The sequence below is a fragment of the Pteronotus mesoamericanus genome, unplaced genomic scaffold, assembly GCF_021234165.1.
Source record: "Pteronotus mesoamericanus isolate MK-2021 breed Mesoamerican mustached bat unplaced genomic scaffold, CSHL_Meso_final scaffold_174, whole genome shotgun sequence".
Taxonomy (NCBI): domain Eukaryota; kingdom Metazoa; phylum Chordata; class Mammalia; order Chiroptera; family Mormoopidae; genus Pteronotus; species Pteronotus mesoamericanus.
Genome location: NW_026555309.1, coordinates 26,292,318 through 26,307,722, shown reverse-complemented (window position 1 = coordinate 26,307,722; position 15,405 = coordinate 26,292,318). Strand labels below are relative to the sequence as shown.

Here is a 15,405-nt window from a genome sequence, read left to right as displayed (position 1 = left end):
CTTCCTGCACCTCCCACAGGATTTTGCTGCAGTCATTTCTCCTTCCACTCTGACATCAGCTTTACTTGCTTTTTCTTAACTCCTAAATTTCTGTTTCCTCTTTCTCCTATGTGTATAAATCTGTAACTCCTTATGCCAGAACAAAAATTTTACCAGTTAACAAATAGCTTTTAGGGAAGAAAATACTAGACAATTACTTAAAGGAAAGTTAGAATTGGAGAAGGAGTCTAACCACCCTCCCTTTCAGATGACCAACTCCTACCCATTTCTTGGCTTCACTGTCACCTTTTCAAGGACCTCTTCCCTTTTCCTCAGGAGAAGTTAGCTCTCTCTATTATATATGCTTACGACACTAGGTAGCTCTTATTCATAGCCTTATTCACATGTATAATTAAGTGACTGATATAATCCTCTGTGTGAAATCTGCCTCCCCAACAAAACTGTGATGGCCACACATCCCTCTTGTTCTCCACTATGAATCTGGCACTGAGCAAGTCTCTATCCCCTAGTAAATACTTGATAAGTATTTCCAGAATGAATGAAAATCATGTGACATACACATAAACCTAGTTCTGCACAGAATCTTATGACCTAATCTGAATGGTAATAGTCTCAAAACTAAGAATCATACACACTGCATAAGATATTCTCAGAACCTTTTGCCAAAGGAGACATAGAAAGGTAAAGAAAGCAAATAAATATTATAAGGTTAATGACTATCTCTTCTCCTACCCTGATATTATTAGTCCCACGTGTTCCACAACACTATCAAGTTTAAGTTCACTGTCATACCTTGTTGATGCAAACCCCCAGTCTCTGACTTCTACAGAGATAACATGTTTTCCAGGAGACAACTTAGGCAAAAGGCATCTAATATCAGTTAAGTTCCAGTGAAGAACCTGGCAGGATTTTTCTCCAACATGCACCTCCAAGCTTTGTGTGAGTTCAGTTCCAAAGTTATAACCCTTAATTGTTAAATTAACTTCTCCTATTATTTAAAATGAAAAAAAAAAACGTTTTACAAAAAGGTTCAACTGATTATGCAGTGTGCAATTTGCATATTAAGTAAACAAACTCATCTCCTCCATTGGATTTAGGAAATCCTAATCCTTCCAGAAGCAAAAGAAAAATCAATGAAAGAGCTGACAGCTGCCACATGGAGATAACACTCATGTTTAGTTGCTTCACGAGGGAAAAAAAAAGACGATGAAGTAATTTTTTAAAAACAGTATTTTTCTCCTATTGTGCATATTTAAAGTGAAATAATAAACAGACTAATCTATGGTTTCAAAAAAACCTCTTGACTGGTTTTGCATTCAGAAACAAAACTTCAGGAGAAACTGTTTCAAAAATCTTTCTAGAAATGGTTTATATGTCAAATAACATCTTATTGAAGAATTTCTTACCTAATATTGTCCGTACTTTTGGACTAAAATCAGTTATAACTGGGGTCTGTAAACAATCATAACTATAGGCATCCTTTGCTGTGGCTTGAAATCCATTGGTAATAATTGAAATATCAACTGTACCCTCAGTTCTCTGAAATAAGAGGAAAAACATAAAATAATTAGAAAATATTAAATGTTGAGATAAAGCTGTCCAATGGCTAACACCAAACAGAATTATTCAAAATAAACTTCTGAAAATGTTTTCTTTCAAAGTTATGAATAAGGGTCAGTTTTCAGATATTTAGAAAGTCTTATTTTCAAATGTAGGTTACATGTTTAAATTACTTAGGTAAAATTATATGATATAGTGGTTTTGATTGATTTAATTGTATCTATATTATTGAATTCTTGAAAGTTTGGCACCAGAGCCCAGTTGCTTTGGACAAAGGGCTCTCTAACTAATAAATCATAAGATATAAAAAGTTTTGACTTTTTGCTCTTAAAATAGACTCAAATATAATTTTTATTCCTCTTTACTGACAAATCACATTATTATACTTTTAGCTAACCTACTTCCAGAATCTAAGACTAACACCTTGACCCCTAAAAAAAAAAAATTGATGCAATTACTGATATAACACACATACAATTCCCAATTAGGAAAAACACTTTTTATATCTAGTATTTACTTAATGCACACTGATCATTTAACTTAATGAGATAATTTGAACAAAGTAAGCCTTGATTTACCTATTCTTTAGATTCTCTTCATGATTATTTAGTCCAATGTATATTCAAATTTACTTTTCCTACAGATTCCAACTGCATAATACACACCTTAGTCTGCAACATTTTTTAAAATGTTAGTGGCTGGATTCGTTATTCTTTTGCACGTAATAAGCATACTAGAGTCTTTGTTTTAATTTATACACTATTTTTAAAATTAACGAACAATGATTGATTCTAAAATGGAATATTCCATTTTTCATCAACAGATGGAAACTTTAATACACTTAAAATATACACTTAAAAATATATAGTTTTTTTAAAAACTAAAAATCCCAAAACTAAGAACTATATGCACTGTATAAGATATTCTCAGAACCTTTTGCCAAAGGAGACATAGAAAGGTAAAGAAAGCAAATAAATATTATAAGGTTAATGACTATCTCTTCTCCTATCCTGATATTATTAGTCCCATGTGCTCCACAACACCATCAAGTTTAAGTTCATTGTCATACCTTGTTGATACAAAACCCCAGTTTTCTTCCCTGAATTTTTTAGATTGTTTGTTAATACTACATTTCTTTTCATCCTTTGATTTACCTGGTCAACTCCCATTCATCCTTCAAGCTCTGACAGGACGTCAACTTTTTGTGTGAAACTCGTTCTAACACCCTCTTCCCACATATTTAATCTTTACTTTGTATCTACTCCTGTTATTTCAAATAGAACACACTGTTTAATATTGGTTTATGTGTCTGTTTTTCTTAATGATGTTAATTTTAAGTATCTAGAAGATGAAATAATATTTTATGTTTGGCTATTAATAGAAAGATGTTGAAGAAGTAATTGTTAAAGAGCATAGTTGAAACTCTGCACTTCCTAGGTAAATATGGTAATTTGTTTAACCCCCTACTGAGATGTTTCCTTAATTCAGATTTCAGATAAATGAATAAAATCAGGTGCCTTACTTTTGGGGTTCTGCAGGTTATTGTATTCAAATCCCCATCAATCACAAGGCAGTTTTCATTTCCAACTAATACTTTTGAATTTTCATTAAAGCCAAATCCAGATAGAGTCAGCAGAGTACCGCCTGGAAAAGGAAAAAAACAACCCAACAACAACAGGTGAACTATAACAAAAGGAAACTTTGGCAATAATCTAACTCATCATTCAAGAATTGTCTAATTATCCAAAGCCTGAGCTTTGAAGCCTGAAACCATACAGGAACTGGGGCTGAGTAATGTAATGAAATAATATTTGCAAGCAATATTGCTTTGGGACATTACCAGCAGCAACCATTCTTTTTCCTAGTGCTTTCTTCATCCTAAAGAGAAGCTACGCTGTTTCTATTTGCTCAGCCATTCCATGGCTGGGCATGAGGATGAGTTAAGACTCTTACTAAATCCCAAATTTTAATACCTCTCAGTAAAAGGAAAACTAAGCGGGGAAAAAATCCCAACAAAATAAAAATAAAGTAAAATAAAAATATAAAACAGGCCAAAAAGTTCAAGACCAGCAAAAATACCCCAAACTAAACATGGTCAAACAAACAAACAAAAACACAAGGAAAAGGAAACAAGAGGCAAAATGTGTTTTCTTCTCATTGTCTGCGTCAGCCTTCCTTTCCTTAATTTGTTCCCGGAACTTTTTCTGGGTCAAGTAGCTCCACTGAGACTGTGGTTACAAATGGAGCAGCTGGTAAGCAGAATAATAACTAATAAATCTTATCTTGACATAACTGATGAGCTCGTTATAGAAACATGTAATAATTGATGATATTAATTCAATAACCTAAGATGTGAGTATAAGCAGTCACCCTGATGTGTGTTTCATAAGAAACAAAAGAATTAGTCAGCTGTTTAATCACTGGGACTTCTAAGGAGAGTTCTCCTTTGTTCTTGGGTTTCTCTAGAACAGTGAAATGATGGAAATGTATGCAATTATCCTTTGTTTAGAACAATTAACTATTACCTGCTAGGCTTCCAGAATCAGGCCAGAAGTGAGAGATCTGACTCTGATAAATGAAGTGGAATTCCTCATCCTCTACATTCCGTGCTGTTCCAACGTCAGCTATGGACACAGCAACTGGGAAACGGCCTGCACTTCCATTCATAATCCTGCACTTGATTTCATTTTCTTGTGATAAGAAAGAAGAAAATAATGAAGCCAATAGTTTTATGAAGTCAAATTACTGAAATTTTATATTTGCAGATATAAACATTGGACTTCATTTTATACCCCCCAATAAATATAACTAAGAAAAACTCCTCAATTATTAATGGAAGAAAAAATCTTTCCAGCCTACCTGAACTCAGACACTCCTAGAAAAGGGTTAGATAAATGAATGATGAAACCAAATCTGTTTTTGATTGCTATTGTGATTTAAAAAAAAAAAAAGGAGGGGATGGAGGATAACAGAAAAAAATTCCCAATCTGTAAGGTTGTTTATATGAACAATTGTAAAAATTTTGGTCCAATATACTATTTCTGTCCCAAATTGCACAAAATAGGTTTGTAATATAAAAGGTGATTGAGACTAAATGAAAACACCTTCACTTCACTTAGGACAACTTCACTTAGAACAGTATGTGTGCACTTGTAATACAGGTGCAAAACTGACAGGTAGATGTGAAGCATGCATAGAAGGTCTACATTAAAAACAACTGAAATGGTATGAAAGATGGATTTGCTTATGTAGTTTCAACTTATTAAAATTAAGAAATATACCTAGGGTTATGAAAGATCATTTTTTAATTATGGCCCTTAGTTTTTCAAGAGCAGAAAAGGTGAATAATCTTTAAATTCCATGTTAATGGACAGAGGCTCTGCCAGGCTAGAAGTCAGGGAAGAGGGCCACGCCCCCTCGCTGCATGATCAATGTGGCACTGCCAAAGCAGGGCAGCGGGCCGTGGAATGCCAGGGCAGCAGTTCCTGGGTTTCTGTGTCCCAGAGACACACCGAAGAAGGGAAGAGTTCATGTAATCAGTTTATGAAAGGAAAAAGAAGAAAAGTCAACTGTCATGGGATAAAGACACTGTACAACAGTGGAAAGATTAGTTTGTTGTGGTCATAACCAAAGATTAAAAAGATAAAAAGTCTTTTCTAGATCAGTTTGTCGAATTCAGGACCCCATAGTTTATGCTATATGATAATAGTGATCTTTCATTCCACTCTCTCTTAGAGAAGGACAATTAGGCTCAATAATAATAATTTTTAAAAGAACTTACCATCCACAGAAAGAACGGGGCAACCTATTGGTCCAACTGAGACTGAAACAGCTGAATTAGGAGAAAATCCAGAGCCTGATATGGTTAGAATTGTATTTTCTTCATAGGACCCTGAAAATGATGATTAAATAACAATGTTAAGACAACAAATCATAGAATCTGCTGTCATGAAATCAGATACATCTCAAAGAAAAATAAATCTATCTTCTAAAAGATACATAAGCCTATAAGCAAGCAGAGGGAAAAAATGATATTTATTTAGAAATGGTATTATTTTTCCCCCATTGGAATTACTTTACAGAGCTTCCTATTTTGAATCTGTGTGTTGATAGAAATTAGTGATCTGACTGAAAGTGTGAAATAAAGTAAGGAAAGAAAAATTATGCTTACAACAAATAAAAAAAATCTCTATATGGTAACTATGACAACTTCAGAACTGCCATCATAAATTCATGAGAAAAGGATAAACTGTTAAAAAAGTGTTATGGACACTTTCCATTTGAAATACAATAGGATTCCTCTCTCCAGGGTGATACACATCCTCAAGTGCCTGGAATATTGCCGGTTTGCACTTGCTCTTCCAGCACCTTATACTTAATGGTTTTCCATTCAAATATTAAGTGTCCAGATTTGATCAATAAATGATATGGTCACCCTGCATATATAACATCACGCACAACAAAGATCCTGCAGGAATTAAACAAACGCTAACATTTTAGAAGAAAACAATCAACTGACTTTAATGTAGAGATGGATTTCTTAAATATGACACAAAAGCCATGGTTAATCATGAAGTAAAAGAAACATAAATTAGAATGAATCAATGATTTAAGTGTTCCCATGGACAAGATACAAAAACAAAACACAAGTGATATACTGAAAGGAGACGTATGCAAAGGACTATAAACATAATATGTAGTACACAGCTACAAGTCAGTAGACAAAAACAACCTGAATAAATGGATAAAGGATATTAACAAGCAATTTGAAGAAGAAATACCTGCAATGTCCAAGGAACATACAAGAATTTGTTCATGCATATTACTAATCAGGGAATAGATACATTAAAATAATAACTTTTTTTGTACATCAGAATGACCTAAATTATTAGAAAGCTGATAATATCAAATATTGGCAAGCATGTAGGAAATGAGGGGCTTTTAAACCTGCTGGAAGTACAGCCACTTTGGAGAGCAATTTGATCGTCTAATAAACTGAGTACATATATACTCAATTATTATATAGCACGTGTGGACATATCTTCTAAAGAAGCTCTAGCATGTATGCAATAGTAGATTTGTATGAGTATAACAAAGCTCAACACAGCCTTACTATAAAAATAAGAACTGTAGGCCATCTAAATGTCTATCAATAGGGAAACAAATAGATTGGTATATTCATGAAATATTTTAAAGCAATGAATTAGATATACATAAAACCATATAAATATTTTTTAAATGAATGATGAATGATAAAAGATGCAAATGATATTTACATTGTAATTTATTATTCAAAATCATATAAACTGGTAAAATTACTGTGTGCTATATACAAAAGATATTAAAAAATGACATGAAAGAATATACACAAAATTAATTACTGTGATTTCCTCTGGGAAGGTTTATAGGTGACTAGGACTAGCAATAGTGTTTAAGGAGGATGCTTTCACTGTTCCAACAATATTTTCTTTCTTAAACTGATGACTTAAAGTAAATATGACAAAATGTTAACAGCTATTAAGTGTTGGTGAAGAAAATATGGGTGTTTTTTACAGCATTATTTATATTACTTTTATTTTTTTAATTTATCAAAATATAGCAAAAAGCAATTCATTCAGGCTATTAATTATTTTGAGTTAAGAAATATTTTTTCAGAAAGTGTATATAAAATTGGAAATTCATTACAAAATACAAAGATAGATGCAAAAAATAAGGATATCAAAGAACTATAACCAAATTAAAGTTCACCAAATCCTTATTTTTGAAAGTTTTGGTCCCATGTAACATGAATTAACCCAAAGTTAATATCATTACTTTCAAAAAGTCTGAAGAATATATTCTTTAATCATAAATTTCAAATTTTATTTTCTGATCTATAATTATACTTCAATCATTTTAGTACTGTCAAAAGAAGGATTAGATTAATCATGGAGGCAATGGTATGACCCCAAGTGCTATTGTCACAGATAAAATTGGCAGTGTTCACCTTACACATCTACCTTAAAATACAACACCTTACGCAGTTGTCTTTAGCTACAATTCTTTGCTCTCAAAACCTTAGCAAGTTTGGCATAATTATATTGCCCATTCTCCAACAATTTATTTTGCTTCCTTGCCCTCTTCTTTGTTTTAATAGGGACTATAGGAAGAACTGGCTGATTTGTCAGGGTGGGCTTTCCTACCTACCACCAAGATTTAACGTGTGATTATAGTATATGAGCTCTCTTTCTGACTGAAAAAAAAGCCACTCCTTGGAGTCCTTAGTCCTGATATGTATTTTGATCCTTAAAACTCAGATACAAAGCATAATCACCCTTTTTTAAGCAAGTATATATTATGAACACAAGCTATGATGTTCCCCCCCTAGACTAACTTCCTGGCAATAATTTCTCTAACTTTAATTCTCAAATCTAGGACCTAATTATTTTCTTTTACTAAATAGCAGCTGTCTCATTACTAGCCTTTTAGTACTAAATCTCCTAGAAGTGGTCTCATTCGAAGAAAGATTTCAATCAATACCCTAAGTAGTAGAGTTTAAGAAAAATGCCTCCGTATCGGAGTGCAATTTTAGAGAATGATAATAATGCTGTGAAGTTGAAGGAGAACACTGGGGAGTTCAACTCTAAAAGTTATCGTTTTTGAAAAATAAGTCCATAATGATTTTTTCATAGCTTTCTGAATCTGATACATTTTTTCCAACTATGTAGAACTGTTTGCTTGTTTTAGCTGATGATGCTGACATATAAAAAAACATGATCAGAATTCACATTTTTTTTTCCTAGCTGTTGTCCAACCCATATCCAAGTGAAAAAGCAGACACTTACCTTTGGAAGGGCTTATGGCTTGGACTACTGGAGTAGTCATGGGATCCCATGTAAACCTACAGTCACCTGAACATTTCGCAGGAATTCCATTGACATAGACTTCAACCTTCAAATAAAAAACAAAAACAAAAAAACAAAAAAACACGGAGATAAAGAATACAGGTAAAGAGGTAGCATGGTTCAGAAGGATAGGCATAGAATTTAGAATGAATAATGTAATGCTGTTTGTTTCCTTGCTTGTTTATAAAATTTAGCCTTTCTATTTGAACTTTTCCTGCTTTGGCACTTCATTCATTCATTCATTCAGCAAATGTGACCATTCTGTATTAGGCACAGTAGTAAATGTTAGAGTTTAGGAATACAACATTGAACAAAACAGATGACATCCCTGCTGTACCAAATTTGTATCCTACTGGGGGTGAGAGAGGTGGTTGCATTGGACCATAAACAATAATTATAAAGAGTAAATGCATATTATGTGCTGGTGTTGAGTGCTAGGAAGGGAAACAAATCTTACTCTTGGGAAAGTCCCCTAAACTCCTTATACTCTAATTTCCTCATCATTAAAGTGGTGACTTTGAAAATTACTTCACAGAGCTTCTGTAAAGATTAAATGAGAGAATATATTTTCAAATTCTAACAGGCAGTAGTACAGCTTAAAAATCTATTATTTTATTATATGGAATATAATTTTCCCAAAGAGCCTAACATCATATTGTTAAGTCAATCAACTATTAACACTAACAGTCACGTGAAAAGGAAGACGTCTTCTGTCCAGTTTTACCAGGTCTTTAATGTATCACTAACTAGTTATACATTTAAAACTATATTAAACATCAGGCAGAAAATTTCAAAAATACCTGTGGCTGTGGGCTGCGTGTACGCAGCAGATCTCCAAGTATGCGTTGTCTGAATAAGCCGCCTTCCTTTACTTTTGTGACTGCCATATTAGCCTCTTCTCCGATAATGTTGGAGTCATTAATCTATTTTTAAACAAAGTTATTTTAATAGAAAGCTATGATGACCACACTTTAAAAAAATTTAAGTATGGTCAAGAGTGAAAAGAAAATGGATAAAAAAAAAACATTCAAAACCATTTCAGTCACGTTTATTGGAAAAGGAGCCTGTTCAAAAATAAGCATAACCTACCCAAGAAAAAAAAGCTAAGATCATTGCATATATTATTGCATCAATTACAGTTGGAACATGACTAACATTAGCTTGAATTTTAGAATAAAATATGTCTAAGGAAAATAAGTTTACTAAGTTTTATTTTCTCAAAATGTCTAGGCTTTTTCTGAATATGACCATTTTGACAAATGATTTTTAAATAATTAAAATTTTTAGTCCTCTTTCCACCTGAGAGTCAGCCTTCCTACTTTTAGCATTTTTTACTTCTGACTATCCTGGTTTTTTATCCACTCATGGAATTTAATTTTCTGCCAACAATAAAAATAAAACTAAATCAAAATTTACAGGTTGGTCATTCCCAAATCCCTTTACCAATACGGTAGCCTTGTGGTGTGGTCAGGGGCTAGCAGACAAACAGGCATCTCCATGTGGCCTGTGGGTGAGCCCACATGACAAGGAGTAGAGTGAAAACTATGCAGAGGAGACTGGTCAGGAAAGCGAAGGCAGCAGATGCACAGACAGCAGCAGATACCACAGGGAGACGAGTCACTCCTCGTCTGCAGAACTCTCAGCTGCAGAATTTTCTAATTCTACTTGCAGGCCATGTGAATGTGTTTCCTTAAATACGTCTCACATCTTTAAGATGCCAGTACAGCCTGCGTATGGCACATGGTATTCTGTGTTCTTTGTTTCCTTTTCCTCTCAACCTCCTTTTTCTTTTTTCCAAAGTGGTTTCATGAGTAGGGCTTTGTATTTTTTCCACCTTGTGTCACAGACATAGGTGGGTCTACATGTGGCTGCATGCTGTTCTGGGTGTGTCATTTTCACGGCCACTCTTCTCCTGATTGGGATTTAGGTTTCCAGGTTTGCATTATTACAAGTAATGCTGCAGCAACTGGGTTTGTGCCTGTAACATTTAATATTTGTATCATTATTTTAGTAAAAAAGAGTTATGTATAGAAAAGAGTGCTGAATCATAAGTATCTATATGCAGATAACTACTAAATTATCCTCCAGAAAGGTCATACTAATTGACCTTCTTACCAACAGAGCATGAAGGAGGCTGGTTTCTCACACTCTCATTGTCGTAGGAAGCATCATCTTTTTAATGTTTGACAACTGGAGCCCAGGGTTTCTTCTAGACTTCTCTCCTTCACATGCTCAGCCCCTCCCCCTGCCCTCTTCCACACTCTTAACTAATCAAAGGTAATTGGATGAGAGCATAAGGTGGGACTACTTTATGAAGTTGAAAAGGTCATCCTGAAAGCCACAAAAGCCTCTACGGCCCCAGAACACAGCTCTCGGGGATAATGATAGAATTACAGACAGTGAGGCTGGTGATGCTGGCCCCCGCGCCCTTGAAAGTACCCCCAGATTTCATTCGAAGACTGGCCCTGCCTAGGCCTCTCCTGCCCCCATCAAGGGTCTGCTAACACATATTCCTGGACTTGTCCTCAAAGGAAGAGGGAATAAAATACCAACAGCTCTTCTCTGTGACAGAGAACATCTGGTCAACTTGATTTGAAACAACTTTCTCCTCAATTTCCTTACTTTAATGCTTAGACTATAGGTGGCACTTGGGGCAGGGAGAGGGTGGGGAAAGGGAGAAAAAATGGGAGCAACTGTAACAGCATAAACAATAGAAATAAAATTAAAAAATCTATACACAGTCTCCAATTTTTTTTAGACCGAGGCAGGGTGCAATGAGCATGCATCCCACAGAAGAAAACAGAAACCCAGACAAATAAGGGAACCTGTAGAAGCTCCTGCTTTCCACATCTGCTTCTCCACTTGATGTTCCATGAGTACCCAGCACAGGTTCCCTCTCGTGTGACTGAGACTTGTCCCACTCCTTCCAGACTCTGGAGAGCAAACCGCAGATCAGCTGCCGACACTGAGGCGGGGAGGCCTGCACACATGGCGGGGAGTCAGAGGTTCACAATCTTATCTCATCTTTAAAATACATGAAATGTGTACTGTGTACTATCACTCGTAAACCAACTGTCTTCCTCCAATATAGTACTGAATTTGCATCCTATTTATGGGAAGAATTTATATATTTCTTGGAAACAAAAATTACATGAATAATGTGCCTCAGAGTATAACCAGAGGTTCAAATACTTTCATTTTTCATATTAATTAATTTATAGGCAACCCATAGGCCATGGGCATACAAGAGAAACAAATTTTTGAGAATATAACCTGGTATATCTGATAAAGCAATGGATAAAATGTGAAAATGTCATTTGTTCTGGATCATTTATCTTTATATTAATAAATTATGCAAATTATGTAGAGAAATAATATTAGAAAGAAGTACACCTAGATGTTTATTATGTGTCTGCATCAACACGTATACAAATGTTTTGGACTTTTTTTTTATATACCTTTGAGAATTTGTCCATAAGCTTGAATGTCAAAGCTGCCACTCAGAGGCGAAGATGCTGCTTGAATTCTTTGAATACGAATCCTTGATTCCCCTGGCCAATTATTTCCTCTGTAAACAGACTCATTCTCTGTCTTGTTCATGATTATCTAATTTCCAAAATAAATATTGATAAAGTGATTAAACATGACAATGGCTAAGATGATTTCTTTTTCACCATGGTATAATCCTGTGACATGACATAAATGAGCGTCGCATATTCAGGATTCTTCAGGACATCAAGGAGAGTCACATAAATCAACACAGACCAGACCTATATACTTGCAATAATGAGGCCAAAGTCAACTGTCACCTGTGCAGCAATTAGCTGGAACCACAGTAATTCCTCATTAATTCAGAGGGTACCCTCCATCACTCAAGGAACAAATATTTATTCAGCAGGCATTCTATTAAAGGTACAGTGCTAATCTCGGGGGGAGGCAGAGAAACCTGAAATGCAGTCTTGGTCATAAAAAAACTAAAACCTTTTAGGAGAAATACATATGGGGACTTGAAAACTTAACGAACAATATGAGGAAGTGAATAATCAGTACAATGAATGATCCGGACTCAGGAAATACCTGACAACTGTTGAGAGCTAATCCACTGACAAAAGAAATACATGCTATAAAAATTCATAGATTGTGACTCTCAGAGTGAAAATCATATTCTGTTTCTGATCACTCACAGTTATCTTGTTAATCTTGTGGAATTTAAGTGCCCACAGAAATGAGTAAATGTAAGTGTCAAAAGACACATGAGAGAGTGTTCATAGCAGCTTTATTCACAATAGCCGTAAACTGAAAATAATGTAAAAGTTCATCAATAGAATGAATAAATTGTGGTATATTTACACCATGGAATACTGTAAAGCAATAAAAAAGAATGATCGACAGATACATGCAACACATGAATCTCACAATATCAAATAAAATAAACTAGATGCAAAAAGGTACATACTTGAAGCTAAAAGCAACATTCATAAAAGGGAAAAATTGATAAATTTGGATCTCATCAAAATTAAAGACTGTTGCTCTATGAAATGCCTTATTAAGATGAAATGGCAAGGCACCATTTAGGAGAAAATATTCACAGAGACATATCTGTGGTCAGATGAACCTACACATGTGATAAAATTTTACAGAACTACACATACACACAAAGGACTTGTATCTAGAATATATAAAAAGCTTTAAACACTCAAAATAAGAGAATTATTCATTTAGAAAATGGGCAAAAGAAAAAAAAACATTTCACAGAAATGGATATATGGATGCTCAACATCCTTAGCCATTAGGGAATGCAAATTAACACCAGAATGGGCTATCAGTACAAACCCTAACAAATGGCTAAGTTTTTTTAAAAAAAAGCATTAATGGCAATGCTGGCAAGTTTGTAAAGAAACTCAATCAATCATGTATTGCTGATGGACATGTAACATTTTACAGCCTCTTAGGAAAAGAATATGGTAGTTTCTTACAAAACCATATATGTGCTGATTGCAGTGCTGGCCAGTTAACCTGGAAAAGTGAAAATTTATGTTACATGAAAACCTGCAGATGAATGTTTTCAGCAGTTTTATTATAATAGCCAGAAATGGAAAACAACACAAATGTCCTTCAATCAGTAAGTGGTTAAACACATTGTGGGGCAACCATATTATTAAATACTACTCAGCAATCCAAATATACAAACTATTAATACCCACATCAACTTGGCGGGATATCAAGGGAATTATGCTGAGTGAAGAAAGCGAATCTCAAAAGGTACACACAGGTATGATTATATAAAGTCTGGTTCTATTTACATAACACTGTTTAAATGACAAAATTATAGAGATGGATTAATGATTATCAGATATAAGGGAGTGAAGGAGGAAGGGAAGTGGCCTCGGCTATAACAGGGTCGCATGAGGGATCCTTGTGAAAGAATTGCTCTGTGTTTGTCAGATGAATCTACACATGTGATAAAACTCTACAGAACTACATACATACACACAACTAAAGCATGTAGAACTGAACAGGGATAGTAGATCGCATCAATGCCAAGTTCCTGGTTGTGTTATCATGCTATAGTTATATAAGATGTTGCCATTGGGGAAAAATCGGTGAAAGGTAGAGAAATAGTTCTGTATTAATATCTTACAACTGCATATGAATCTATAATTATCTCAAAGTTACAGTTTTCAAAACAATTCATTGATCTAGACATTTAATGTACATAGGTACATTACTGCAAGTATCTTTAATTTGGATTTTTAAAAAATTCATAAAAATATAAGTACCATATTCTACAATTTAATCTTGGGTTAGCTAAAGCTCGAGGATACAGTTACTGATTTTAATGAGAAATTTTGAAAACTGGGAAACTATTGACACAGATGTTTTGACCGACACAAAGCCCTGTATTTGTTATTATATTTTGTTATAGAGCTAAAAGGCTGAGAGATACAAGCGAGACACTCAGCTTGACGATATGAAAATTAAAACATTGAACCAGAACAAGATAAACGATATCTTCATGAAATACTTAACAGTTTTTCAGTATTTTTAATCACAAAATTGTTTAGTTAGCAAAACATTCTTTATGAGACTCTACTCCAATGTTTAATCATTATTTAACCCTTAATATTGAACTTACTATATTTGTTTCTTGTTTGTTGCAGGAAATTATATTAACTCATATTTTTATAGGACATTAATTTTAAAAATCTCACCATACTGTAATATTTAACACTTATTTTAAACAACTCAAGCCACACAAAAAATTGTTCAAATTCTTTTGGAATTGTGGAAAACTTTTTCTTCCTTATATCAATTTTGATACCAGCAAAAGTTAAATGCTATTTATAGCAGAAACAATTTAAAAACACGCAGAATCTAAAATTTTCTTTCAATAAATAATCTTTGTTCAAGTATCTTTTTTGGAAGAGCCCACAATTTTTTCTTTTAAATCAACAGAGAAGACTACTTAAATCTGATAGTTTCATAAGGATATTTCCCTTTGCTTTTTCCATGGATATATTTTTGAAGATTTTTTAATGTTTAAAGTGAATTTTCATTCACTTCAACTCAAATTCAACTACCCTCTAAGTCTTCATTTGTCCTTAGAATAAACGTCTTGTCCTAGTAAAAGATATTCAATCTGTATGTCACCTATTTGTAAAGATTAAAAAGAAAGTTTAGTAGACCAAAGCTAATGCTTCAAAATTTGAAAATAAATAGTAACTTGTAGAATTCTAGGCTTACCTGCCCAAAGCTCACAGCTATCATGGGTATATTATAACTGCAATTATATGAAGTCATGGTGACAGAATATTGGTTGGTCATACTTGATCCATTAATTTTGGTCTGATTCACTTGAAAGTGCTTTAAAAATATTCCTTTATCTGCTAATGCTGGGAGTCTTCTCTTCGGCATTTCTAAAGAACATAAAGAAAATAGGAAGTAAAATTGCATAGGTTCT

At 34.0% G+C, this 15,405-nt stretch overlaps 1 protein-coding gene across 1 annotated transcript in view; it reads right to left on the bottom strand.

Annotated features, from left to right (window-relative positions):
• The window catches only part of PKHD1L1 (PKHD1 like 1), a 133,752-nt gene that overhangs the window by 74,173 nt on the left and 44,174 nt on the right, over positions 1-15,405 (bottom strand). The window contains exons 23-32 of the mRNA XM_054590401.1: positions 15,189-15,361; positions 11,903-12,050; positions 11,270-11,424; positions 9,245-9,367; positions 8,385-8,490; positions 5,342-5,452; positions 4,086-4,250; positions 3,083-3,204; positions 1,407-1,539; positions 793-988 (exon numbers count right to left, since the gene is read on the bottom strand). Of these exons, the coding sequence (XP_054446376.1) occupies positions 793-988; positions 1,407-1,539; positions 3,083-3,204; positions 4,086-4,250; positions 5,342-5,452; positions 8,385-8,490; positions 9,245-9,367; positions 11,270-11,424; positions 11,903-12,050; positions 15,189-15,361 (1,432 nt within the window). The remainder of the gene's footprint in view (positions 1-792; positions 989-1,406; positions 1,540-3,082; positions 3,205-4,085; positions 4,251-5,341; positions 5,453-8,384; positions 8,491-9,244; positions 9,368-11,269; positions 11,425-11,902; positions 12,051-15,188; positions 15,362-15,405) is intronic.